We start from the raw sequence: 26,592 nt of genomic DNA, 5'->3' as shown, positions 1-26,592 counted from the left end.
AGAACAAATGCCTCACAGGTGTTGAATGCTTAAAGATAAAAGAGTAGTCTTTGTATATTTCCTAAGAATTTTCTTTTGAAGTTTATATGGATTTTCAATCTCATTGTTTCTTTTCTTAAAATGATTCCTGGCAAAAATCCATTTCATCTTTGGCTGCACTTTTCACTTCTGAAGACAGACCTGAGTTTTAGAAGTTAACCAAAATATAAAAGCAAGAAAATCTGCAAGTAAATTTTTACACACTTTTGGGAAAGAAAAAACTGTTGACTCCAGGCTTTGGGCTAATAGGGTCACAAATTCTTCTTTTCATAATTCTTCAAGAATGAGTTAATGCATTACTAAGTACTTTCAAGGTCTCATCATCACCTGAAGAAGAAGGAAACTTCTCAGGCTAGGAAATTGACAAATGGAAATTATTTTTTTTAAAAAATCAAAAATTCTACCTGTTTTACATGTATTCATTTATGTGTATGTGTACTTAGTTCCATGCAGTTTTATCATGTATAGGTTCTTATGACCACCACCAAGGGCCCTATGTGCTACCCTTTTAAATCCCCAGCCACTTTGCTCCCACTCTACCCTTCCAACCTCTGGCAACCAATAATCTGTACTCTATCCCTGTAATTTTGTCATTTCAAGAATGTTATGTAAGTGGAATCTGTAGTATGCAATCTTTTGAGACTGGCATTTTTCACTCAGCATGATTAAATTCCCTTGAGATCCATCTAAGTTGTTATGTATATCAGTAGTTGGTTCCTTTTTGTTGCTGAGTAGTATGCCATAGCATGAACATACCATAGTTTAACAGTTCATGCGTTGAAGGACTTTGGGTTGTTTCTAGTGTTTGGCTGTTAGGAATAGAGTTGCTATGAATGTTTGTTTACATTTACAGGTCTATTTATAAATTTTATTTACTCAAATTGTAGGCCATACAAATAAGGGTAAAATATGCTGCATCATTTGGGCATTTTCTAGATGTGAACGTGCTAGCATCCAGAAGATTCTCCGGGGCCTTTATTTTCCACAATATCTGAGTTTCCTGGCATTAAATCATTATCACCCAGGGACAGTAAAGAGAGGTGACTTTCCCCATCAGTATCTATGTAACTTTTAACCTTATTCCTACTGAGCACTGTGGAGGGTGGTGGGGCAATGATAGATTTATTTTTTAAAATTCTTATTTGTATAGTAGTTATGTTGTTCAAAAGATTGTCCTAAATAAAGCAGATAGTGAAAAATCCTCTTCTTAGAAATGATAAATTTAGTAATGTTTCTATACATACCACATGGAAAGCTTTTCTAAATTTATGACTTAGTAGAATCCATAGATAAGCTACCAAAGACAGATAGAAAATAATCTTAGACTTTTTTTTTTTTAAATCAGTCAGCTAGTAACTATTTATTGGAAACTAACTCTGCCCCAAATAAGAGAAATTCTTAGGTAGGTATAAAAAATCCTTGGGTAGGTATAGAACTTTTAAACTTTCTAGGAAATTTTTTTTTATGGTAAAAAATATATATAATATAAAATTTGCCATTTTAACAGTTTTTATGTATACAATTCAGTGGCATTAATTATCAGTGTTGTGTAGCCATTTCCACTCTTTATTTTCTAAACTTTTTCATCACCCCAAAGTGAAGCCCAAACCAAAAAAAAAAAACCCACTGTTGTTGAGACGATGCCCAGTACCTATTAAATAATAGCTTCCCATTGTCCTTGTCCCCTCAGGCCCTGGTAACCACTAACCCAGGTGCCTCTGGGTGGACTGGAGCCTCCAGACTTTTCTGGTTAGCAGCCAAGCATGTTAACATTTGTACCACTCAGGGAGTCCATAATACATACATATGGCAAAATGGCTTTCCAAAACAGTTGTAGCAATACTCCAGCAAAGTGTGGGAATATAGTTTTAAAACACTTTTTTTCAACACTGGGGATTATGATTTTTAATATTTTGCTAGTTGTTGTGGTTTGTGTTTGTTTAGTTGCTAATGATATTGTCTATATTTTCGTATTTGTTTAATGACAGAAGTGTCACCCTTTTTTGTCCATATTCTTCCTTGTAGTTTCAATGCCCATCACCCTGCTTTCTTTACAATAACTACCTGAGCCCCTAGGTAGTGCTTCTCTTAATGGTTTTTGGTTTGTTCTCTTAATGTTTCTGCTTCAGATTCAATTGTTGTTAGCTGTTGTCAAGTCAGCCCCTGACTCAGCAACTCCGTGCACAGTGGCATGAAACCCTGCCCGGTCCTATACCATCTCCATGATTGGTTGGGGATTGGGCTTTTGTGACCCATAGGGTTTTCACTGGCCAATTTTCAGAAGTAGATTGCCAGGCCTTTCTTCTTAGTCTGGAAGCTCTACTGACACCTGTTTAGCATCATAGCAATACACAAACCACCACTTACAGACTGTGCATGAGGTACATAGGCTGGGAATCAAACCCAGGTCTCCTGCATGGAAGGTGAGAATTCTACCACTGAGCCACCACTGCCTTCATTAGACTCAGTTAAAATAAAACAAATACATGTAACAGATATCTTAAGACTGACTGCTAGTACCCTTGTTAAGTACTTTTCTGTAAGCAATTTTGATCCTGGTCAAGGACTTCCTGTCACATTTTAGTTTAATCCCAGAAGATTTGAGCCTAAATAAGCACTGTTGCTATTAGCAAATACATAGGCTATGTTAGGACATAGACCTTTATTTATAGTATACTGTAATTACGTACTGACTCCTGCTATTAGAAGGGAAATAACTTATGGTAGGTGGGTTAGTACTTGGTTGTCGTGTAATAGATTAACAGCCATAATGTTGCAGATATACTTTTAAGACCTGAGGGTAACAAGTAAAGGGAAATGCACTTTCTTCAAACTAATAGGGCCAGGTTCATTAATCAGACACTAGACTGAAGTGACTTAATAGTGTAGCATTAGATTCACAAAAGAACTTAAATCCACTGCTTCAGAAATAGTAAAATGTATAAATAAAATACTCTGATTTTTTTTCTCTTTATTTTCAGGTTTACAAGTAAAAGTAACCAAACTGAAAAAGGAACGAATTTTGTAAGTATCAGTATATAACAGTGATATTTATAAGGTAATTGACACATTCGAACTCAATGTCTTATTTTTAAGGAAATTAGCTTTACTTAGTTTTTAGTGTGAGTCTTATATAATTGACTGATTTTTAAAAAATTTCTAAAGTAAAATGCATAACTTCATAATTATAAGACTATCCTTAGTTAATATTTGAGTATGTGTTTATATTTTAATATAATTTATACATACACATAAAAATATTTTTCCGTATTTACTGAGACTAAAACTGATTTATAAACTCGTTTTGATCCGTCTGTCAACAGCATTCTTTTCTCAGCTAAGATTGATACCTAGAATTCAAGATGCTACAAGAAGGGGAATTCAGTAATTCTGGGATTCTAAATTCATTTAAGCAGGAATTAGATGGGTATTCTGAGACTCCTTGTAAGTAGTTTGAAATTACCAGAGAACACCTTGAATTGTTTTAGTTCTTAAGCCCATGATCAGATCTGCTTTTCTAAGTCAGGACCAGATTTTATTCACAATCTTTAGAGCTTTCTTACTCAGGAATCTGAAATCAGTTTTCATAGTAAAACGTAAGTACCCATAACAAAAATCATTATAATTGTGACTAGTAATAATTGGATTTGCATTATGGTATGTACCCATGGGCCTCAGTTACTCTATGTTTATAAAGCTTCCAAGGCTGTAACAGAAAGCTAGTTACTGATCCCTCAGCAGAATACACCCAATTGTTTTCTTCATTATAATCTGAAAATTGGGAAGTTTTTCTTCACACCTGGAAAGTCATGTTTGGAAATAGACTTAGATTCAGAAATATGAAATCATAATTTTTTAAAACAGTTTTGTTTAAAAATAACTATTTTGTGAGTCTTCTTAATTAGGAACACTTAAATGCTTTGCAATACTGAAAGTAGACATGTTCTTACCTTAAAGATGTTATTTTAAACATCCTTAAGCATAGAATAACCCACTTCCATGTTTCTGTGATAGAGCTGTGTTTAGTTTCCACAATTAAAAGATGTTTCTTTACTTCTAGAGGAAATTTAATAAACCATTTTTGAGTAGTGTATTTAAATTGTATATTTTATTCGTTAGAATATTTTCTGAAAAATAACCAAAAGTGGCGTTTACAGCAAGGAAAATATATCTTTTCAAGTAGAAGGCCTAAAGTAGAGAGAGTCTGTTACTGTGTGCTATCAAGTCAATCCTGATTCATAGTGACCCTATATGACAGAGTAGAGCTACCGCATAGGGTTTTCTAGGCTGAAACCTTTATGGGAGTGGATCATCAGGTCTTTTTTTCCCATGGAGCAGCTGTTGAGTTCAAACCATTGACCTTTTGGTTAGCAGCTGAGTGCTTTAACAATTGGACTGGCTAATTCAGTGACTCAGCAACCTCATCAAAGAGCCAGGTTATTTCTGTGTGTCTTCCTTGACATCCTTAATGTTCTGGCTTACTCTCTTAGTCTTGACTCACAGCAGAATAGCAAGATGACCACCATCATTATAGCCGTTACGTGCAGAACATCCAAAGGCAGAAAAGAGGATATCCCTTCCTTGTATCCTTTTCTATGAATGTATATAAAGTTTGCCAGAAGCAGTCTACAGCAGGCTTCCCCAACTCATAATTGTTGTGTGCTCATTCCTAAACAATGATGGGCAAAGGGCACTGAATTTTTTTTTTATTAATTTTTATTGTGCTTTAAGTGAAAGTTTACAAATCATGTCAGTCTCTCATACAAAAATTTATATACACCTTGCCATATACTCCTAGTTGCTCTCCCGCTAATGAGACAGCACACTCCTTCCCTCCAGTCTCTGTTTTCATGTCCATTCGGCCAGCTTCTGACCTCCTTTGCCCTCTCATCTTCCCTCCAGACAGGAACTGCCCATATAGGCTCGTGAGTCTACTTGATCCAAGAAGCTCATTCTTCACCAGTATCATTTTCTACTGCATAGTCCAGTCCAATCCCTGTCTGAAGAGTTGGCTTTGGGAGTGGTTCCTGTCTTGGGCTAACAGAAGGTCTGGGGACCATGACCTCTGGGGTCCTTCTAGTCTCAGTCAGACCATTAAGTCTGGTCTTTTTACAAGAATTTGAGGTCTGCATCCCACTGCTCTCCTGCTTCCTCAGGAGTTCTCAGCTGTGTTGCCTGTGAGGGCAGTCATCGGTTATAGCCAGGCACCATCTAGTTCTTCTGGTCTCAGGCTGATGTAGTCTCTGGGTTATGTGCCCCTTTCTGTCTGTTGGGCTCATAATTACCTTGTATCTTTGTTGGTCTTCATTTTTCTTTGCTCCAGGTAGGTTGAGACCAGTTGATGCATCTCAGATGGCCGCTTGCTAGCGTTTAAGAGCCCAGATGCCACTCTCCAAAGAGGGATGCAGAATGTTTTCTTAATAGATTTTATTATGCCTATTGACTTAAATGTCCCCTGAAACCATTGTCCCCAGCCTTCCCCTCCCTCCCCCGGCCTCCCCGGCTACACTGGCCTTCAAAGCGTTCAGTTTATTCAGGAAACTTTTGGTTTAGTCCATTTGTGCTGACCTCTCCTGTATTGTGTGTTGTCTTTCCCTTGACCTAAAATAGTTCTTATCTACTATCTAATTAGTAAAAACTCCTCTCCCTCCCTCCCCACTCTCGTAACCATCAAAGAATATTTTCTTCTCTGTTTAAACTGTTTTTTGAGCTCTTATAATAGTGGTCTCATACAATATTTGTCCTTTTGCAACTGACTAATTTCACTCAGCATAATGCCTTCCAGATTTCTCCATGTTATAAAATGTTTCACGGAGTCATCATTGTTCTTTATCAATGCATCAAAGGGCATTGAATTATTATAATTGGCTTCCCAGAACACCCAGTGCCGTCGAGTCGATTCCGACTCATAGCAACCCTATAGAACAGAGTAGAACTGCCCCATAGAGTTTCCAAGGAGCACCTGGCAGATTCGAACTGCTGACCCTTTGGTTAGCAGCCGTAGCACTTAACCACTACGCCACCAGGGTTTCCATAATTGGCTTAGGCTGATAAATATTCTGAAACTATTTTGTGTGTGTTCTAGGACTGAGCAAATAATTATAGCTAGTGACAGCCGGGTTTCTCACTGTCAGCAGAGGTACAAATGGGAAAGGCAGAAGGCTAGAATGAATCCTGTGCTGCTGGATAGGAATTTGAGTTCTAGTATTAAGTCATCGTTTTTAATATATAGATAGGTAAGTAGATGTAGATATGTGTTAATGTGTGTGAGGACACAGATATGTTTCCTAAACTTGGTCCTTTGAGGACCTGGAAGCGATTATACCTCAGTAGCAGTAAGCATATCTAGAGTCCAGATCTTGATTTGTAAATACTGTTCCCCAATAAGAATCAAGACTCCTTGGAGAAATGGCTGATTCAAAAGTTGTGTTTCAGAAGGTACAAGATGGTATCTTGTGGTGCCAGAAAATAAGGAGGTGCTCAAAAAATAATGTAGGCTTATTGAAAAGATAGAGAAGACAACTTAAAATATTCCCAATTGCAAAATCTAGGACAACTTGAGCAATGAAATAATTGTAATGAATTATGACCCAGAGAATGAAATAAACATAAGTCTTCACTGATAAATACATAAATAAAAGAGAAGGGACAGCTCTTTCTTAGTGTTATTCCAATTAGTAAATGTAGAAAGAATGATGAAATGTAGGAAGAAAAAATAATTGTTGCAGGCAAGAATCATCCATGGTGGCTGAAATTGGTGGATGAAAGTAAAATGAGAACCAGAGTGTTCGCTTAGCCATAAAGTCTCTCCCCGTGAGATCTTACAAATTATAAAGGGAAAAATAATAACATCACAGTAGAGAAAATTGACAAACTCTACCTCAATCAAAGAATCGAAATTAACATCATTAGTAATGAGCTATGTCAACCTCATGTGCCTCCTGATATGATGGACTAAGAACGGCACAACGTCACTTCTGCGATATTTTTCACCAAAATACATAAATAACGAGGAAACATCAGACAAACCCAAATTCAGGGAGAGTCTACAAAATACTGGCAGTGCTTTTCAAAGGTGTCAAGGTCATGAAAGACAAAGAAAGATGGAGAAACTGTTCCAGATTTAAGGAGACTCAACCGTTAAATGCAGTGTAGGATCCTGGGTGCTCCTGGACCAGAAAAATAATATTACAGGGACAATTGGTGAACTTTGAATTAGATCTGTAGAGTAGTTAATAGCACTGTGTCAGTATTGATCTCCTGGTTTTGATCATTGTACTATGATAATGCAAGATTCTAGGAAGCTGGATGATAGGTATACAGGTACTCTTTGTTCCATGTTTATAACTTATTTGTAAGTCTGAAATTAATTCAAAGTGAAATGTTAAAAAATGAGAAAAAGAGTTTTATTTTTTTAAAGATTCAGCCCCTGGGTTTAGAGAGAGACTCATATTCTCTCCAAGTAGTTGTTGGATATTGAGCAATCCTTAAAAATGATTCTTTTGGCAAGGAGTAAGAAGGAAATGACTGTTGAGTAGGCAACCAAGAATGTCTGCTACAGTTAGACTAGCCTGTGGCTCAGAGAGTAGTAGCCAGGGCAGCTCCTGGGCCATGGTTTCCTCCTGTGGCACCGAACAGACTTCAGAGTTTGTTTCTGTGGGCAGTGGGAACTTTAAGAACTTTGCAGGCTTTTAAGGTACTTTAATTCATATTGGTGGTATTACGTTATGTCCATGTATCTTAGAATTACCTGAACGGTTCCAGAAGAAAACCCTTTATATATAAAAAAAAAAAAAAAAAAATTTTTTTTTTTTTTTTTAATATAGATTCCCCCTAATGTAAAAATCACTCCAAAAATAACTATAATGAAATTGTATCAGCTGGGTGAGGAAAATAGAACCATTTTCTTGGTTAATAAATAAAATTTCTCCTTTTCTATGCCCTTAAAGTCAAAAAAGGAAAATATTTTTGCTTTACTTAGTAATAAGTAGGGTTTTCTTCAGTGGTAAAATTGTTTTATTAGAGAGGTTTGAGGTTTAAAATCATGAAATACACTTATTCTTTTATTTTCATTTTTGTTTATAGCCCAGCTAGCTAGTGATGATTACTGTTAAAAAAAAAAACCTTTGCTGTCAAGTCGTCTCTGACTCATAGCAACCCTAGGACAGAGTAGAACTGCCCCATAGGGTCCCCAAGGCTGTGAATCCCACAGAAGCAGTCTGCCCCATCCTTCTCCCACGGAGCAGCTGGTGAGTTTGAACCGCCAGCCTTTCGGTTAGTAGCCAGAGCGGTTAACCACTGCACCAGAAGGGCTTCCTGATGGTTGCTGCAAGCGTTGATTAGAAGATGAGTGCTATCAGTGACTGGGGATGATGATTAAACTAGATAGCTGTATTACTCTTTGTTGGAGATGTTCTACAAGTCTCTTCTTTTGTGTATAATAACGCTATATAGGAGTTCTTGTTCCCTCTGACCTTTCCTAATACCAAAGGTTTAGTGTTTCAGACTTAATGAGTAGACAGTGAGCTCTTTATACTGTGCTTTGGCTCAGTATTGAAGTTAATGATCTTATCAGTGCTAAATTAACAACCATTGATCAGAATGACTCCTTTAGAGCCAAAATGTTGGTTACTTTAAAGAAACAATACTAAAACCCACAAATTATTGTTTGCTATTTGATGATACATTTTAAGCTACATTCACTAAATGTTTTTAAAGGAATCCTTCACATAGGTCTAGTAATAGCTTTATTTTCTAAAATTTTAAATGACAGATTTATAGTTATAAAATAGTATTTTCTCTTAGCTTATTTCAGAATAATTTCTTTCACTGTAGATTGAATAAGATATAATTAGAAATTACCTAGATTTACTTATTAAAAACATACATTTATAACTTGAGACTTTTAATACAAAGTGTATTTCTCCATATAGTCATATGTAAAAACTTCTTAAATTTGTAGTTGTCTGTTGAACGTTACATCTTTAGAAATTACCTAAAACATCTATGAATACTAAAGAAAAATTTTTTTTTAAAACTAGACTAGAAGAACACCTACCTGGCTAATCAGTAAAAAAAAATAATAATGCCATACTTCACTGTATTGTTTTACAGTCATTTGATCCTCTTAGCAACCTTTTAGTACATATTTTAATTACTCTGTAGCTTTGTACCTTAGGTACATTTTGGAATATAGGTAACTAAATTCCCTGAGTAATCAGAGAATTAAAGGGGTACTTTATGTTACCATCCCCAGAGTAAATTAGGTCTTTGCATTGTGGGACCAGGAACTGGGTTCTCTTATTTTACCATGACCCTCCCCTGCAGTATACTTCATAATTATGTAGTCAGGGCACAGTAACTGTCAGGATGTCTTCTCTCTAAATTGTTAGAATAACTATGTTTGAAAGATATCCCAGTCCTTAGGGATTCCCAGCTGGAAGAAGCAGATAAAAAAGGAATCAATATACTATATTTGTCCATCATATAATTGGTTCAGACTTGTGTTTGGGTAACAGTTGTCTCTGCTGATGTTTTCATGGCTAATGTTTTCCTCTTAAACAAATTCATTTATAAAACTGAGTGTGTAGAAAGGTCAACAGTTGAATATTGTGAGCATATTTGAAAAATTATACTTAAGCCTGGTTGATTCTTTTAACCTGGTTATAGACATGGTCTGTTTTTACCAGTGAATACCGAGAACTTACCAACTGACTGTCTTAATGGTCAGTGAATGATTGTCCTGTTTACCTGCTGTCTTAGTTTCCTAGTGCATCTGTAACACAGATACCATAAGTGGGTGGCTTTAAAGAACAGAAATTTATTTTCTCACAGTTCTGGAGGCTAAACTTCACAACCAGGATCTTGGCAGTGTCAATTCCTTCCTTGTCTGTTGCCCCAGGCTTTCCTTGGTTCCTTGACTTGTAGAGGATCCTCACATGTTGTCTTGTCTTCTCCCATTAAACACACATCTGCCTGCATCTGATCTCCTTTCATAATTCAGAAGTGGTTTATGTTTAGGACACACCCTACACTGATAGGGCCTCATTAGCAAAACAGAAAACCCTGTTTCCAAACAGGATTACATTCACAGTTATAGGGGTTGGTTTCCAAACACGTATTTTGGGGGAACATAATTCAGTCTCTGTACCTGCCATTGTTTTCTAGTGCTAAAGAAAAACAGTAACTGCTTTATTTTCCAGTTAGGAAACACGAAGATGACATTTACTCTAATTTACTCATCCAGCTTTATAGTACTTAAGAAAATTCCATTTTTGGCTGCTGAGAAATATTAAAATTCTGAACTACCTACCTACAAATAAGCCCTTGTTTTATTTTAAATTATTTTTTAAAGAATTCCAAAGGAAAAAAAGTATCCTGCAGAATATACAGGACTATGTTCATAGTCTTGGTTTCTTATCACAGGTAAGTTTCTTTATAAAGAGTTTAGCTTGAACATACATTGTTCTCTCCATATCTTTAGTCGTGGTTGTCAAAAACCTAAATGCACAGAAAAACACCAGAAATTCACGTAACAATATATTTATTGTGAATAGATACGATGCGAATCGGGCAGTATCAACCTAGAGAGTATCAGGAAGGTGCTCTGAAGAGCGGACAGTGAAAACAGGTTATATAAGTCATTGTCATGTTAATTTCTCAGGAAATAGCATCAGAACACCTGCAGGGTTCCAGGAGGTTGTAGAAACAGTCACTTAAGGACAGGCGTACATTTTCCATCAGACCCAGGGGTTAAGTTTTTTTTCCAGGGGTTCCTGCTCCTCAAAACTGGCTGCAAGTAGATAGTTCTCTAAAAGTGCCCAATGCTCAAGGCCGAATGGTCTCTGCTAAGCTGCGAACTAGGCCATTGTTAGACTTGAAGGTGACTTTAGGAAAACGGCTCAAGGTTCAGAAGGTTACCTAAGGGCAGATGGCCTGAGTGGGTCACCCCAACTCCATAGACCCAGAAATCTGGATTCCAGGAGAAGTAAAACAGTTTCTCATGGTAATTCCTATTTATCTTCCTATACTTCTCCCCCTGCCCAAATATATGTGATTTTAAATATGAGAAGCCCAGAATATATGGCATATGGGTGTGTCAATGACAGAGAATTGAGGGTCGGTGGATTCTGTCTCATTACGGTTACATTTTCATATATAAGATCTATCTGATTTTTACATGCTGGTTATATTTAAAATGCTTTGTTACCTCAGAAAGACAGGAGGCCATCTACTAGAGAGATGATATCGAAGCTCTTGTAAAGTGCTACCAGTGGGATAGGTGCACTGAGATTACCTTAGAGGTGAAGTTGGAGATTGGTATATTACTAACTTGAGCGAGGTCCAGGGTAGACCTGTCTTATATATTCCACTCACACCTATGTTTTAAATTTCATGACTGTTCTTTGCATCGTTTGGAATTTATCAGTTTGCTTTCTTAAGGAGTTTGTTAGATTATTCCTACATTTAGTAGAAGCTGATTATGTTTACTACTGAGTTAGCATGAATAAACAAATATTGTGATGTTATGAATCATTCTAAGCAGAACATTGATAGAATATATATGAATATGGGAAAATCAGACATCTCATTACTGTTATAAAATTCTGTCTATACTTTTGTTCATGATTTTTTTAAAACCCTTTGCTATGAACTTTTCATCTCAAATGTGTGTATAGTTCTTCAATATGTGAATCTGAAATTTAATATTGCTGTGTTTTTATGATATAAATTATTTAGATTAAATGCTAAATTTTAATTGGTATTGGCATCTGACAAACTGGTTTTTTTTTTTTTTTTTTAATACAACTTTAATTGTGTCCCCAGACAAGTTACTGATCTTGGTAATATTTGTTGAATACTCTCAAAATAGGATCAGTGGAAAGCTGATGCTCCTTCTGAATTAAATGCTTTTTTCAGAGGTATTAGAAAATTATTATTATTTTTTTTTATTAAATGAGAAACAGATTAGCAAGCTTCAGCTATGTCTTGCTGTGTATAATTTCTGAATTTTCAGATGTCTTCATATTCTCCCATGACTATATTTGTTGTAGAGGAGGAGGCTATTGCTCTAAGATGATATTTTCTTCCTGTTAGTATCAACTGTTCAACAAGTACTTAATACGTATGAGTCAGAATCGAGTCAGTAGCAACAGGTTTTGTTTTTTGGTTTTACATGGTAAGGAGCCCTGGTGGTGCAGTGGTTAAGAGATCGGCTGCTAACCAAAAGGTCAACATTTCGAATCCACCAGCTGCTCCTTGGAAACCCTGTGGCGTGGTTCTGCTGTGTCCTATAGGGTCACTATGAATTGGAGTCGACTCAACAGCAACTTGTTTGGTTATAATGGTAAGGAGCCCTGGTGGTGCAGTAGTTAAAGCACCTGGCTGCTAAACAAAAGGGTGGTGGTTCGAACCTACCACTCGCTCTATGGGAGAAAGATGTGGCAATCTGTTTCTGTAAAGATTTACAGCCTTGCAAACCCTGTGGGGCAGTTCTGCTCTGTCCTGTAGGGGTCACTGTGAGTGGAATTGACAAGATGGCAGTGGATTTTGTTTATGGTACCTGACTGTGTGGAAACTCAAATCCTACTTCTTTAACAACAAACTGTAAGGATCAATCAAATCTAAATCTGTTCACATCTTTTCTTCCTCTGACCCTAACCTCTGGAGTGAGGTCAGACTTCACGAGTTAAAGGGCATAATCCTCCAGATGGTCAAACCTGCTCAAGACTTCAGATGCCAGCTGTAAGATCAGGAGTCCCCAGGACCCCACTCACTTCTGACTTGCTAGCTACAAATTCGAGGGTTCCCTCTACCCCTTCCAGGATACTGCAGTAAGGTTGGCTGCCCTCACTTCTGACCTATCAGCTCCCACTGCTCTCTTGGGTTTGATAATTTGCTCAAACGACTCACAGAACTCACAGAAAGCTCTATACTTAAAATTACAGTTGTGTTATAGCAAAAAGGAATCAAATGACGAGATGCAAAGGGCAAGGTCCAGCAGGGTTCCCAACATGGAACTTCCGTGTCCCAAAAAGGGACGTGTTATCCTCCCACAGGCATAGTCTTTCACCAACCCTGAAGCCCATGGAGCTTCCTTGTCCGGAGCCTGTATTAAGGCCTCATTATTAGTTTTTTTTTTTTTTTTTTTTAGTCATGATTGATTGTACTGTGCCCCTTCCACGGAAGCCTGCTGATGCCATAGGTGGGTCTTTCTGGCATGGTCAGCCCCACCTTAGCTACCTCATTAGCATAGCCTGTCATGGGTGGGGCCTTCTTAGATAACAAAGACACATCAGTCACTGGGGAAATGCCAAGATTTTAGAGGTTATCTCAGGAATCAAGGACAAAAACCAAATCCTTTGGGGAAAGTTGACCCCTCACTGACATTTTGACTTAGTTGTTTTACTCATCTATTTTCCTGCCAGTGGTAGTCTACATTGTGGCCACTTTGACACAATCGTTTTGATACCTACTTTTTGTGACATAACGGTTTGCCACCCTTATTTGATCTGATATTTTAGACCCTTGAAGGGAGCAGGGGAAGATGTTTGAACCACAGTTTTGGCCTATGTGTTCAGCTTCAAGACAGCACAGAAAACCCCAGTTAAATTTCTAATGAATGGGTTTTCTTTGAATTAAAATATATGCATATTGTATATAACGTGAATTTTTAAAAATGATGATAGGGTAAAATCTGCTATAAACTTGGAAAGTAATCAGATTCTACTAGAAGAAAAATTTAGATGTCTTTATTTTTTTCCTGATTATGAAATCATAATGGTAAACACTTAAGGAACTTTCTGTGTGCCAGCACTGTTTTGCATTCTGTATATACATTAATACCCAGTGTTTGCAAATGCCTTATCGGTAGAAAAGCAGAAAATCTCATACTCTGTTAGGAGTGAAAAAAAAGGAGTTTTATTGAGGAATAGTAACAGCTGTAGTTGGGCGGCACTAAGTAAGGATACAAAGTGCTCTGCAATTCAAGTGGAGAGAGAGTTCTTTATACACAGAGGACAAAAGACAGGTAGAGGGCTGATGATTGACTGTAGATAAGATCAGCTTCAGCTTGAGGCCCTTTGAAATGGAAATGTTGGCCACCTGGCTAGGAAGGTGTAAGTCACCACCAGCTGGTTCAGACATACTTGATTGATTGAGGGGAGCAACATTCTTAGATCTTGACACATTCTTCTTAAATGGTTTACACCTTGACCTTTTTTTTTCCTGAGAATGTGTGTTGGCCCCATCATTCTTAGTGTGACACTGAATGCCTCCGGTTTGAAACTTTTCTGTATTCATGAGGTAGGTAGTATTGTATCCACATTTTTTGAGACAGAGAGAGTATAGATTGCTTGAGCCAGGTCACATAGCTGGTGAATGACAGAGCTGAGATTTAAACCCAGGCATCTGGGTTTAGGATTTGTGTGCTTCCACTTCACTGTAAGTAATGCCAGGTAAAAAGTTTCAGCAAAACAGAAAATAAATTACAAAGTACAGATCTCCCATAATTGGAATAGGGATGGCCTAAGAGTAGAGATGCCTGTTGTTTACATTAACAAACATAGACAAAATTTTAAAAAGTGTGCATTTTTATAGCCATTTTCATAAAGTTGAGCCAATGGTGGCATCAAAATCCACTCGTTCATCTGTGTTCCAGCATTGTGTAATGAATGCCGGGTACTTAGGATAATACTTCTCTATACAAAACCCATCGTATTCAAGTTGATCCCAACTCCTAGCGATCCTATTCGACAGAGTAGAACTGTCCCATAGGGTTTCCAAGGCTGTAATCTTCACAGAAGCAGACTTCCATACCTTTCTCCCTCGGAGCAGCTGGTGGGTTCGAACTTCCAGCCTTTTGGTTAGCAGCCAAGCACTTATCCACTGCCCCATCAGTGCATAAAAATACCTCAGAGCAAATCCTAGTATAATTTGAACTCTGGTTAACAAGATACGCAAGCTCTTTGTTTTGATACAAGAAATTCATGATATGTAAGTGATAAGACAGTACTTTGGAGTTCTTTTAACAGAATTATCCTGTTAAAGTATTATCTTTTTCTAAAAAACTTATTTATTTCTTCACTTTTAGAGATGCACAAAGACTAGAAGAATTTTTCACCAAAAACCAACAACTGAGAGAGCAACAGAAAGTCCTTCATGAAACCATTAAAGTTTTAGAAGATCGGTGAGTCTGGTACTTGAATCTTTTTTAACAAGAGGTGATTTTTCTCTTAACATTAGCATTGGTTTTAATTTGTAATCAGTTTTGGGATTGAAAGTGTTTTTTTTCCCAACCCTCTATCACCTTTGAATGAGTACCTTATGAAATTAAGTATATATTGGTCTTTTCATTAGTTACAGTGATCACATAGTTTTACTCTTTAAATATCTTTACCTGATGTTTGACGTATGAGATTAAGGGTAGCAATGTTCTAGTTCTTTTGATGATTTAATTCCATTTTTACTTCTTTAAATAGGTAGAAACTGCTTCAGAGTTTTATTCTTTTCTCATTCCAAGGAGCCCTGGTGGCACAGTCGTTAAGCGCTCAGCTGCTGCCCGAAAGTTTGGTGGTTTGAACCCACCAGCCATTCTGCAGGAGAAAGATGTGGCAGTCAGCTTCCATATTTAAAAAAAAAAATTTTTACAGCCTTGGAAATGCTAAGGAACAGTTCTACCCTGTCCTATAGGGTAGCTGCGAGTCAGAATCGACTCCACGGCAGTGGGGTTTCTTATTCTTATCATTCTCTTTTCTCCCCAACGTACTTCTCCACTTCCAGGCAGTCTAGGGATTCTTCTGAATATTCCTGAGATGATGCCTATCAGTTACTTTACCTCCACATGCAGACTTCTTGCTTTCACACTCCTGTGAAGGTAACACCCAGGAACAGAGACGGCTTCCAGAATTTGCTGTATTGCCTTCTCTGAACTATCAGTGCTAGTTAGGACCTTGAACTAGCTACTGTAGCAAACCATGTTCCTTGATTTCTTTATAGTGAACATTTTTCCTTTACTATTATTTTTGTATATGTTACAGAAGGGCGGGAGGGTTGAAATTTGCCTCTGTCCCTTTAGTGATGGGATAATCTAATATTCTGCATGTATGCAAATCAAAGTTGTATACCCGCCTTCTGTAAATGCTGACTCAGTGTACGCACATTTACCGAAATAGGCAACCTACTGTGGAATAAAAATCCATGTGCTTTAGATCTCCGATATGAATTTGAATTCCAGTTTCACACTATATCCTTAATTCAGATTCAACAACAAATGTTTAAGTTCTTAAAAGTGTTTTAGGTGTAGCTCTGGAAGCTCAGAATAATTCATGCTCTTATGGAGCTTATATTTAATTTTAAAAGGTTTAGAATGAGCCATACAAACAAATAAATGAGATTTTATGTTACAGTCCTATGAAGTAATTAAAATTGAACGATGTAATTGAGTGACCGCAGGCATTGGGACGTGGAGATATACTGATGGCTATTCAGGGATGGTCTTTATGAGGAGGTGCCATTTGAACTGAAACCTATATTATGCAAAAGAAGAACCAGTCATTTAATGAATTAGAGGCAGAAAGATATAGAACAGACAGATGGAAAAGCCTAAAGTGGAAATAAGTTTGAAATGTTTGAGGAACAAGAAGTCCACTGTGATTCTAGCTTAACAAGTGAGGGAATGAGTATTAGGAGATGAGATTGGAAAAGTGGGCAGTAACTGGGTTACGTGGGGACGCAGGCAAACAATTTGGATTTTTAATTATCATGGTTTAAGTAGGGGAATGTGAAGGGCTATGGGTGGGTGCTGAGAGCATCTGCTAGTAATATCCAAATGGAGGTGTCAAGTAGGCACTTGTATATCTGAGTCTAGAACTAAATGGAGAGGTTAGAGCTAGAGAAATAAATTTGAGAGTCTTCATCAGCATGTAAATGGCATTTAAAGCCTCAGGACTAAACAGGATTTCCCAAGGACACCTTAAACAGTATAGGAAGAGAATAGAAGGGTTCTCACTCAGTGCTGAGTCCTGGGACATACTAATTAAGGTTTAATAAAGGATAAGGACCTAGCCAGCAAAAGAGATCAAGAAAGAGAGGCTATTGTAGTGGGAGAAAAGCCAGGAATGTAGGGTATAGCACTAACAATACCATCTTCACAGGGCTAATTTGAAGATTAAATGAGATAATGCAAGTTAAAAGCATACAGTAGAAGCTTAATAAGTTTTATGATCTTCCTCTTAATTGATACATACGAGTGCAACCTTTAACACGCCAGTCTGCTGTTTACCATTTCCAGGTCCAGTCTCTCTCCTGCTGAGATATCAGGAAGCTAGAGAGCCATTTGTCCTTCCCACCCTTCCCCAGTCCAACATGAAAAAGGAAATCATCCATTATTCTTTAGTGTGTTGAGAGGCCTTTCCTTCTGCTTTCTCTGGGTATGTAGTATGGAGAGAAGATAGGCAGCATATCTTTCTCAGCCTTTAATAACTCTCCAGCAGTTGAAGCACTTTCTTCTCTTACTTTACCATGTTTTTTCTTTCATCCCTACCACTTAGCACAGGCAGTTACCTTCTTCCTTCCCTGTAATGAGGGTAGAACCAGTAAGAGATTATGAACTCTTTCTCTTCTGTGGTTCCTATGTAAAGGGAAATTCAAGGTTGGCGTTAGTAACTAAATGTATTAGTCTGTGAGAAGCAAACACCGTGATGAGGTTAGGCATGGAAGATGTTCATTCGGAGAAACACATGTGAAGGAAAATGGGGAGGGAGCTAGGGGAGGCTGGGAGAGCAGTCAGATCTCCATGCGTCCACCCCCTGTGAAGGAGAGATGGAAGGAAGTTTTGGCAAGGTTGATGGAGAGTCCTGGGGTGATAGTGTTCCTGCACTGTTCATTCATGGAATGCTTGGTGTTCACTGTGTGAATAGGTGAAGCGTTTAGAGGATAGTAGCTGGGACCAGTGATTTTCCTCACTATGGTAGGAGATGGGTGGTGTCTTCATGGCTGCCGTAAAATACAATCAGAAGTGATTGTATTTATTTCTAGCACCCTTCCTTCTTAGTTGATCATTAGCAAGTTGTTTAGGGCCCAAGGTTAATATGCTGGGGAGAGTGGGGAGAGGATCAAAAGATAAAGTTTTTCATTGTTTTGCACAAGGCTTAGTACTATCAGCTCTCCATTTCATCCCCAAGATAGTGTGCTTCATCTTAGCTCTTGAAATGCACCTTTATAGTGTCTTCAGAGCACTTTACTTTATGACCTAACCCCTTGGTTTAAAGTTTAGGCTTCCAGTTCTGCTGTCCTTTGCATCTTGCCCTCCCCTTCTTCAGTGAGTTTTCCTTCTCCAAGTCCTTTCTGAGAGGAAATGTCAATGGATGAATACCTCCACTCTTCCCGCTGAAATCTTTTCTAAATTACTCTCCTCTGTTCAGTTAATGGGGCTCTGGTGGCGCAGTGGTTAAGAGTTCGGCTGCTACCCAAAAGGTCAGCAGTGTGAATCCACCACCTGCTGCTTGGAAATCCTATCGGACAGTTCTACTCTGTCCTGTAGGGTTGCTATGAGTTGGAATCAACTGGACATCAATAGATTTGGGTTTTGTTGTGGGTTTTTTTTTTTTTTCTTTTATTCAGCTGATATATTAATTTTTTAAATTTTTATTCTGCTCCTTCTTAAAACTAGTATCTTCTTATGATCTAGTCTGCCGGTGGTTACTAATTTCATATGGATTTCATTCTTCTTTGCTATTTCTTATCCTAAATGTTCTCGTACCTTTCAGTTCATTCTAATGGAGATTTTTTCCAAGTATTGTTTCACCTTTGACAACCTTTACATCCTTATTGGGCCTGTAATTCATTACATGGTATTAATTTGGTAGAGGGTGACGGGGAGTTTATAGCTCAGTGCTTTATACACATGCTTTTTCCCTCCTTCAAATACAAATCTGAAATTTCTTCTGGACACACTTTACAATGTATTCTTCATTTTATGAAGCCTCATTTGCTTAAACCCAAGATCATTATTATTTTTTTTAATTTGGGAGCTGATACGTATTCAGAGCTCACTATGTACCCAAGCATTGCTCTAGCACTTAGTCTTCATATTAACACTATCAGGGAGATGATAGGCCCAGTCTACAGAGGCAACAGCTAGCAAAGAATTAAGAAACCTTCCCAAAGTCACATACTTAATCAAATCTGACCCCAGAGTCCCCAGTTTCTCCTGTTTTGTGCTACCTTGTCTATATGTTGTCTTCATTTTATGAATGTTATATAAATGAATTACATCTTAAATGGTCATCTCAGAATATTTGTGCTTGATCTGAAGTTACCAAAATGGATACTTTGAAAATAAAGTTTTTGACATTGCCTATTATCTAGTATATTTTCTTGGTAGTTCTTTTGTTTTTTTTTTTTTGTTATTTAGCTTTTAAATTGCTGCTAAGTACTATCTGCAAATGGTCTAAGTAAGTAGTGTTTGGTAAAGTTCTGCCTTATATAATATTTCATTTTCATTTTATGTCATATGTAAGAATGATACCTAAAGTAAGCTGTAAAAATTACTGTTGCCAAGACTTTTAAAAGGCAGCATGCATTTTGTCAACATTTCTAGAAAGCAGTTCTGGAACTTGCAATGTACTCTTCATGAGATGAAACAGTTCTTATTTCTTAAGTTAATGTTTTAAAAACATTGTGAGATGTTTAGATGAAAGGAACTACGCAATAAAGATAAATTAGATAATTAAAAAGTTCTAATTTTATTAGGTTCATTTATATTTTACTACTATTATTATTACATTTACGTACTTTCCTTCAGGGAACCTAAAGTATTTCATTAAATCTAAGAATCAGTCACTGTGCTAGAGGAGTAGACAGTACATTTTCTACAAAAATCTGAACAAAGTAGTTAAATCATAGCTGTCTAATAGATTTTAATATTATTAAAAGCATTTTTAGTAGAAAACATCTTAAATTTCAGTTGTCATTAACAGGAAAAATAAGTACACATAATCTGGATTTATGATTCTGCAACTATTTTTCAAATATTGGACCAAATGTCTTTTGTCTTCCTAACTCTTACCCATTGGCGTCAATTTAAACATCATATTCTTCAGAAGACCTTCTCTGACTTCCTAGATTAGGTTAAGTAGCCTGGATTCCACTATCAAAACGTGAGCCATACATCATTGTGACAGATTTTTGTTGTCTGACTTTCTCTAGTAGACTGAAAGCTCTTTAAAATAAGTGATGCTATCGTGGTCACTGTGGCATTGAGGTATACGTTGAATACACTGCCGTACGGGGTTGTTCTTAGGTGCCGTCGAGTTGGTTCTGACTCATAGCGACCCTATACACAACAGAACGAAACACTGCCAGATCCTGTGCCATCCTTAAAACTATTGTTATGCTTGAGCTTATTGTTGCAGCCACCGTGTCAATCCACCTCATTCAGGGTCTTCCTCTTTTCTGCTGACCCTGTACTTTGCTAAGCATGATGTCCTTCTCCAGGGACTGATCCCTCCTGACAACATGTCCAAAGTATGTAAGACGCAGTCTCGCCATCCTTGCTTCCAAGGAGCATTCTGGCCATACTTCTTCCAAGACAGATTTCTTCATTCTTTTGGCAGTCCATGGTATATTCAATATTCCTCACCAACACCATAATTCAAAGGTGTCAATTCTGTGGTCTTCCTTATTCATTGTCCAGCTTTCACATGCATATAATGTGATTGAAAATACTATGGCTTGGGCCATGTTCACCTTTAGTCTTCAAGGTGACATCTTTGCTCTTCAGCACTTTAAAGAGGTCCTTTGCAGCAGATTTACCCAGTGCAATGCATCTCTTGATTTCTTGACTGCCGCTTCCATGGGTACTGATTGTGGATCTGAGTAAAATGAAATCCTTGACAACTCCAGTTCTTTCTCTGTTTGTCATGATGTGGCTTATTGGTCCAGTTGTGAGGATTTTTGTTTTCTTTATGTTGAGGTGCAATCCATACTGAAGGCTTTGGACTTTGATCTTCATCAGTAAGTGCTTCAAATCCTTTTCAGTTTCAGCAAGCAAGGTTGTGTCATCTGCGTAACACAGGTTGTTAATGAATCTTCCTCCAATCTGATGCCCCATTCTTCTTCATAGAGTCCAGCTTCTCATATTATTTGTTCAGCATACAGATTAAATAGGTATGGTGAAAGAATACAACCCTGATGCACACCTTTCCTGACTTTAAACCAATCAGTATCCCCTTGTTCTGTCCGAACAACTGCCTCTTGATCTATGTAAAGGTTCTTCATGAGGACAGTTAAGTGTTCTGGAATTACCATTCTTCGCAGTGTTACCCATAATTTGTTATGATCCACACAGTCGAATGCCTTTGCATAGTCAATAAAACACAGGTAAACATCCTTCTGGTATTCTCTGCTTTCAGCCAGGATCCATCTGACATCAGCAATGATGTTCCTGGTTCCACATCCTCTTCTGAAACCAGCCTGAATTTCTGGCAGTTCCCTGTCGATATACTGCTACAGCCGTTTTTGAATGATCTTCTGCAAAATTTTGCTTGCATGTGATATTAATGATATTGTTCTATAATTTCCACATTCGGTTGGATCACCTTTCTTGGGAAGAGGCATAAATATGGCTCTCTTCCAGTCAGTTGGCCAGGAAGCTGTCTTCCATATTTCTTGGCATAGACAAGTGAGCACCTCCAGTGCTACATCTGTTTATTGAAACATCTCAGTTGATGATCCGTCAGTTCCTGGAGCCTTGTTTTTCGCCAGTGCTTTCAGAGCGGCTTGGATTTCTTCCTTCAGTACAATTGGTTCCTGATCATATGCTTCCTCTTGAAATGGTTGAACGTTGACTAATTCTGTTTGGTATAATGACTCTGTGTGTTCCTTCCATCTTCTTTTGATGCTTCCTGCGTCGTTTAATATTTTCCCCCTAGAATCCTTCGCTATTGCAACTCGAGGCTTGAATTTTTTTTTCAGTTCTTTCAGCTTGAAAAACGCTGAGCGTGTTCTTCCCTTTTGGTTTTCCATCTCCAGCTCTTTGCACATGTCATTATAATACTTTGTGTTCTCAAGCTGCCCTTTGAAATCTTCTGTCCAGTTCTTTTACTTCATCAATTCTTCCTTTTGCTTTAGCTGCTCAACGTTAGAGAGCAAGTTTCAGAGTCTCCTCTGACATCCATCTTGGTCTTTTCTTTCTTTCCTGTCTTTTCAATGACCTCTTGGTTTCTTCATGTATGATGTCCTCGATGTCATTCCACAACTCGACTGGTCTTTTGTCACTAGTGTTCAGTGTGTCAAATCTGTTTTTCAGATGGTCTCTAAATTCAGGTGGGATATACTCAAGGTCATATTTTGGCTCTTGTGGACTTGCTCTGATTTTCTTCAGTTTCAGCTTGAGCTTGCATATGAACAGTTGATGGTCTGCTCCACAGCCAGCCCCTGGCCCTCTGACTGAGGATATTGAGCTTTTCCATTGTCTCTTTCCACAGATGTAGTCAATTTTAATGAGTACAGTGTACTAGGTACATCATAGGTGTTCACCGAATCCCTATTGAATGAAAATGAATAAATTTGAGGAACTCTTTTTTGGTTAGAGCAAACAATTGAGGATACTTGTTAACCTGGTAAGTTTTAATAGCAAAATTAGTCTTTCATTTCCTCATCTCTGTAAACAAACTGGAGTAAAATTCAGAATGGATGTTGCTTTCTGCTCTTACGAGTGGAATTACACTTTCCCTTTTACTGCTTCATAGCTATGAAACTGTATTCTGCTATGAAGTTGGGCCTGTTTTTTCTTTCTCTGAGAGCAGCAGGGAAAGATAGGCAATGGAACCCTGCTGATGGAAACAGAAGCAAGCATATTTTCTCACATCCATTTAAATTTAAACTAGCAATCAAGAGTTGACCCTCTTTGACAAATATTGTAATCAAGGGTGGCAACTAACCAAGGGAAAACTGGAAGTAATAAACAGGCTAGGGAATATTGCTTCCTTTTTTAGCTGTTCAAACAAGTGAAAGTTTTAAACTTTGAAACCCAGTGTTCCAAGATATTTTTTTCCGTGATACCTCATGGGATTTTAGTTTTGATTTCTTGGAAACAATAAGGTATTCAGTTTTAATAACAAATAAACTGACTAATGAATGACATTTAAATAATACATTAAAATTGTTTAATGCTATTTAAGTCCTTCAGAGTTTTTCAGCGGCCTTTCAATGCCAAAAGCTGTTTGGTTTCTTGCGATAGCTCAGTAATTTACTTCTGTGTGTAAACTATTTACCAAGATCAAGCCAACTATTATAATCTTTATTACCTGGACCCCAAGCTGTTAATTTGAACAAATTTTAAAATGAGAACTATAAGTATGAAATGTCAAGTATTTTAAGCAAATAGTTAAAAATGAGTGTTCTTAATAGGTTAATAGTGTTTTGGTTTTGGAATAGTTTAGAGAGCATCTATTCATACTTTCTTTGAAATGTTAAAGGCGTTAAGTAGACTTTACCGTTAGCTTTAGAAATGGTTGATAGGTCTGAATACATAAATATTATACCAGAAAGATAAGAAATTGTGTGTCCTTTTTAGTACCTTAATTCTCAAAAAGATTTCATGCAAAGTTTGCTAAAATATAATATTAAAGTGCTATAATGAAAGGGAGTATATAATGTACTCCCTTTGGCTTATTTTGTCTGGGTTTTGTTTTGCTCTTTTTTTTTTTTTTTTTTTTACCTCTTGAATTTTTGTTCAAGTAATGTGTGCACATACAAAAAATAAAATTTTATAAAAAGGCTTATAATGAAATAGTAATTTTATGTTCCATTCTTTCCCACCCCTCCCCATTCCAGGTTTTAGTTCTCCAAAGTTGTGAATGATGTATTTTCACTTTAATACTTGGCTTATCAATTTGAGACTGTATCTGTTGACTTCTTGCTGTGAAGATAAGGATACTACTTTTCCCAGCTTTCCTAATTTTGAATAGTTTTTATTTTAGTTCTGTTTTACCTTTGAGCCTTTGTTGTGGTTAGCTGCCATCAAGTCAGCTCTGATTCATGGTGATCCCATATATAAACAGAACAAAACAGTTCCTGGTCTTGCACCATTTTCATGATCATTGGCATGTTCAAGGCTATTGTTAACGGCCATTGCACATTTTGGGTTTCTTTATTGCTGGTATTGTTGAGCAATACGCACAGCAAAACACACCAATTCAACAGTATCTGCATGTGAAATTCATTGACGTTGATTACATTCTTCCAATTGTACAGGCATTCTCACCCTCCTTTTCTGAGTTGTTCCTCCCCTATTAACATAAACTCATTGCCCCATGAGATTCCTACCTAATCTTTTGAGTTGCTGTTGTCACTTTGATCCCTTATAGATAGTTCCTAAAAGCAGACATTTTTTACTAGTTAAGACTGCTGTTTCGTTTTCAGACTTCAGGTATATTTTTGGTTGAAGGTTTAAAGATTATCTCAGGGCAGTAGTTTCAGGGGTTCATCCACCCTCTGTGGCTCCAGAAAGTCTGGATTCCATGAGAATTTGAAATTCTCTTCTGCATTTTCTCCATTTTGATCAGGATTCTTCTGTAGAATCTTTGGTCAAATGTTCGCCACTGTACATTTTGAATGCTTTCCAACCCAGGGAGCCTTATCGTCCAGCACTGTATCATACAGTATTCTGTTGTGATTCATAAAGTTTTCATTGGCTAATTTTCAGAAATAGATTGCCAGACTTTTCTTCTTAGTCTGTCTTAGTCTGCAAGCTCTACTGAAACCTTTCCACCACGATGACCCTACTGGTATTTGAAATACAGATGGCAAAGCTTCCAACATCATAGCAACATGCATGCCACCACAATACAGCAAACTGACAGGCGAGTGGTAGTTTGGGCCTTAATACACGTATTTAGATCTTTTTTTTATATTCCTTCACCTCTCAGCAGTCGCCTGGACTTGCCACAATATTAAAGGAGGGTATGGGTGCTTTTACTCTTTCCTCCATCACTCTCTTTCTTTCTTCCTCCTGCCATCTGTCGGCTGAGCCACGAGTCAGGAGCCGACTGGACAGTAGATAACAACAAGGTTGGTAATAGTTACATTCTTTCCTGTTGCCAGATTTTAGTCATTTGTATTTCGTTTATAATTTGGTTGTGGAAGTTGAAAAATAATAAACAGCGTTTATTTATTGGTTATATAAATATTCACCACAGAGGTAGGATTATATTTCATTTTCTAGGGGTCCAATGTCATGACCTCTGTGCCCATCAAGGAAGACGTTTCCAACCAGTTGCACAAAGCAGTTCACAATTATATTATGACATTGACTTTTTAAAAGTCATTTTTTATGTTTGTTTTGTTTTTCCTAGAATTTCTAACTACCTTTTTTTTATATTGAGACAAGAAACATGTTTTCTTTACCATGTTGTTTTGTCTGTCAGTGTCTGTCAGTTTGTCGTACTCTGGGGGCTTGCGTGTTACTGTGACACCGGAAGCTATGTCACCAGTATTCAGATACCAGCAGGATCGGGTGGACAGGTTCCAGCTGAGCTTCCAGACTAAGACTAGGAAGAAGGACCGGCAGTGTACTTCTGAGAAGAATTAGCCAGTGAAAACCTCATGAATAGCAACTAAACACGGTCTGATGTAGTGCCAGGAGATGAGCCCCCCAGCTTGGAAGGCACTCAAAAGACAACTAGAACTTAAAGCTCAATAAAAATTATTAAAAAAAAAAAAGACAACTATGGAAGAGCTGCCTCCTCAAAGTAGAGACGACTTCAATGGAGTCAAGCTTTCAGGACCTTCATTTGCTGATGTGGCACAACTCAAAATGAGAAGAAACAGCTGCAAACATCCATTAATAATTGGGACCTGGGTATGAATCTAGGAAAATTGGGAATTGTCAGAAATGAGATGGAGCACATAAACATCAATATCCTAGGCGTTAGTGAGCTGAAATGAACTGGTATTGGCTATTTTGAATCGGACAATCATATGGTCTACTGTGCCAGGACTGACAACTTGAAGACGAATAGCATTGCATTCATCGTCATCCTGAAGTACAACACTGTAAGTGATAGGATAATATCCATATGCCTACAAGGAAGACCAGTTAATAAGGCTGTTTACTTGGATTTACACACCAAACACTAAGGCCAAAGATGAAGAAATAATTTTTATCAGCTTCCGCAGTCTGAAATTGATCAAACGTGCAGTCAGGTTGCGTTGATAATTATTGGTGATTGGAATGCGAAAGTTGGAAGCAAAGAGGAAGGATCGGAAGGTGGAAAATGTGGCCTTGGTGATAGAAATGATGCTATAGATCGCATGATAGAATTTTGCAAGACCAATGACTTCTTTTATCGCAAATACCTTTTTTCACCAACAAAAACAGCAACTATCCACATGGACCTCTCCAGATGAAATAAACAGGAATTAAATCAACCGCATCTGTGGAAACAGATGATGGAAAAGCTCAATATCATCAGTCAGAATAAGGCCAGGGATCGACTGTGGAACAGACCATAATTGCTCATATGCAATTTCAAGTTGAAACTGAAGACA

At 37.5% G+C, this 26,592-nt stretch overlaps 1 protein-coding gene across 6 annotated transcripts in view; it reads left to right on the top strand.

The window, feature by feature from the left end:
- Positions 1 to 26,592, top strand: part of RBBP8 (RB binding protein 8, endonuclease) — a 133,165-nt gene that overhangs the window by 33,627 nt on the left and 72,946 nt on the right. For 5 of the 6 annotated variants that reach the window (XM_023543942.2, XM_010586820.3, XM_010586818.3 and 2 more), the window contains exons 3-4: positions 3,021 to 3,063; positions 15,131 to 15,226. In XM_023543942.2, coding sequence (XP_023399710.2) covers positions 3,021 to 3,063; positions 15,131 to 15,226 — 139 coding nt within the window. Of the gene's footprint in view, positions 1 to 3,020; positions 3,064 to 12,046; positions 12,386 to 15,130; positions 15,227 to 26,592 lie in introns of those variants that run through there. The other variant, XM_064294648.1, reaches the window with a different exon arrangement.

Source organism: Loxodonta africana, chromosome 11 (assembly GCF_030014295.1).
Source record: "Loxodonta africana isolate mLoxAfr1 chromosome 11, mLoxAfr1.hap2, whole genome shotgun sequence".
Taxonomy (NCBI): Eukaryota; Metazoa; Chordata; class Mammalia; order Proboscidea; family Elephantidae; genus Loxodonta; species Loxodonta africana.
Note: the sequence above shows the minus strand (reverse complement) of the source record. Positions and strands in the feature narration are given on the sequence as shown.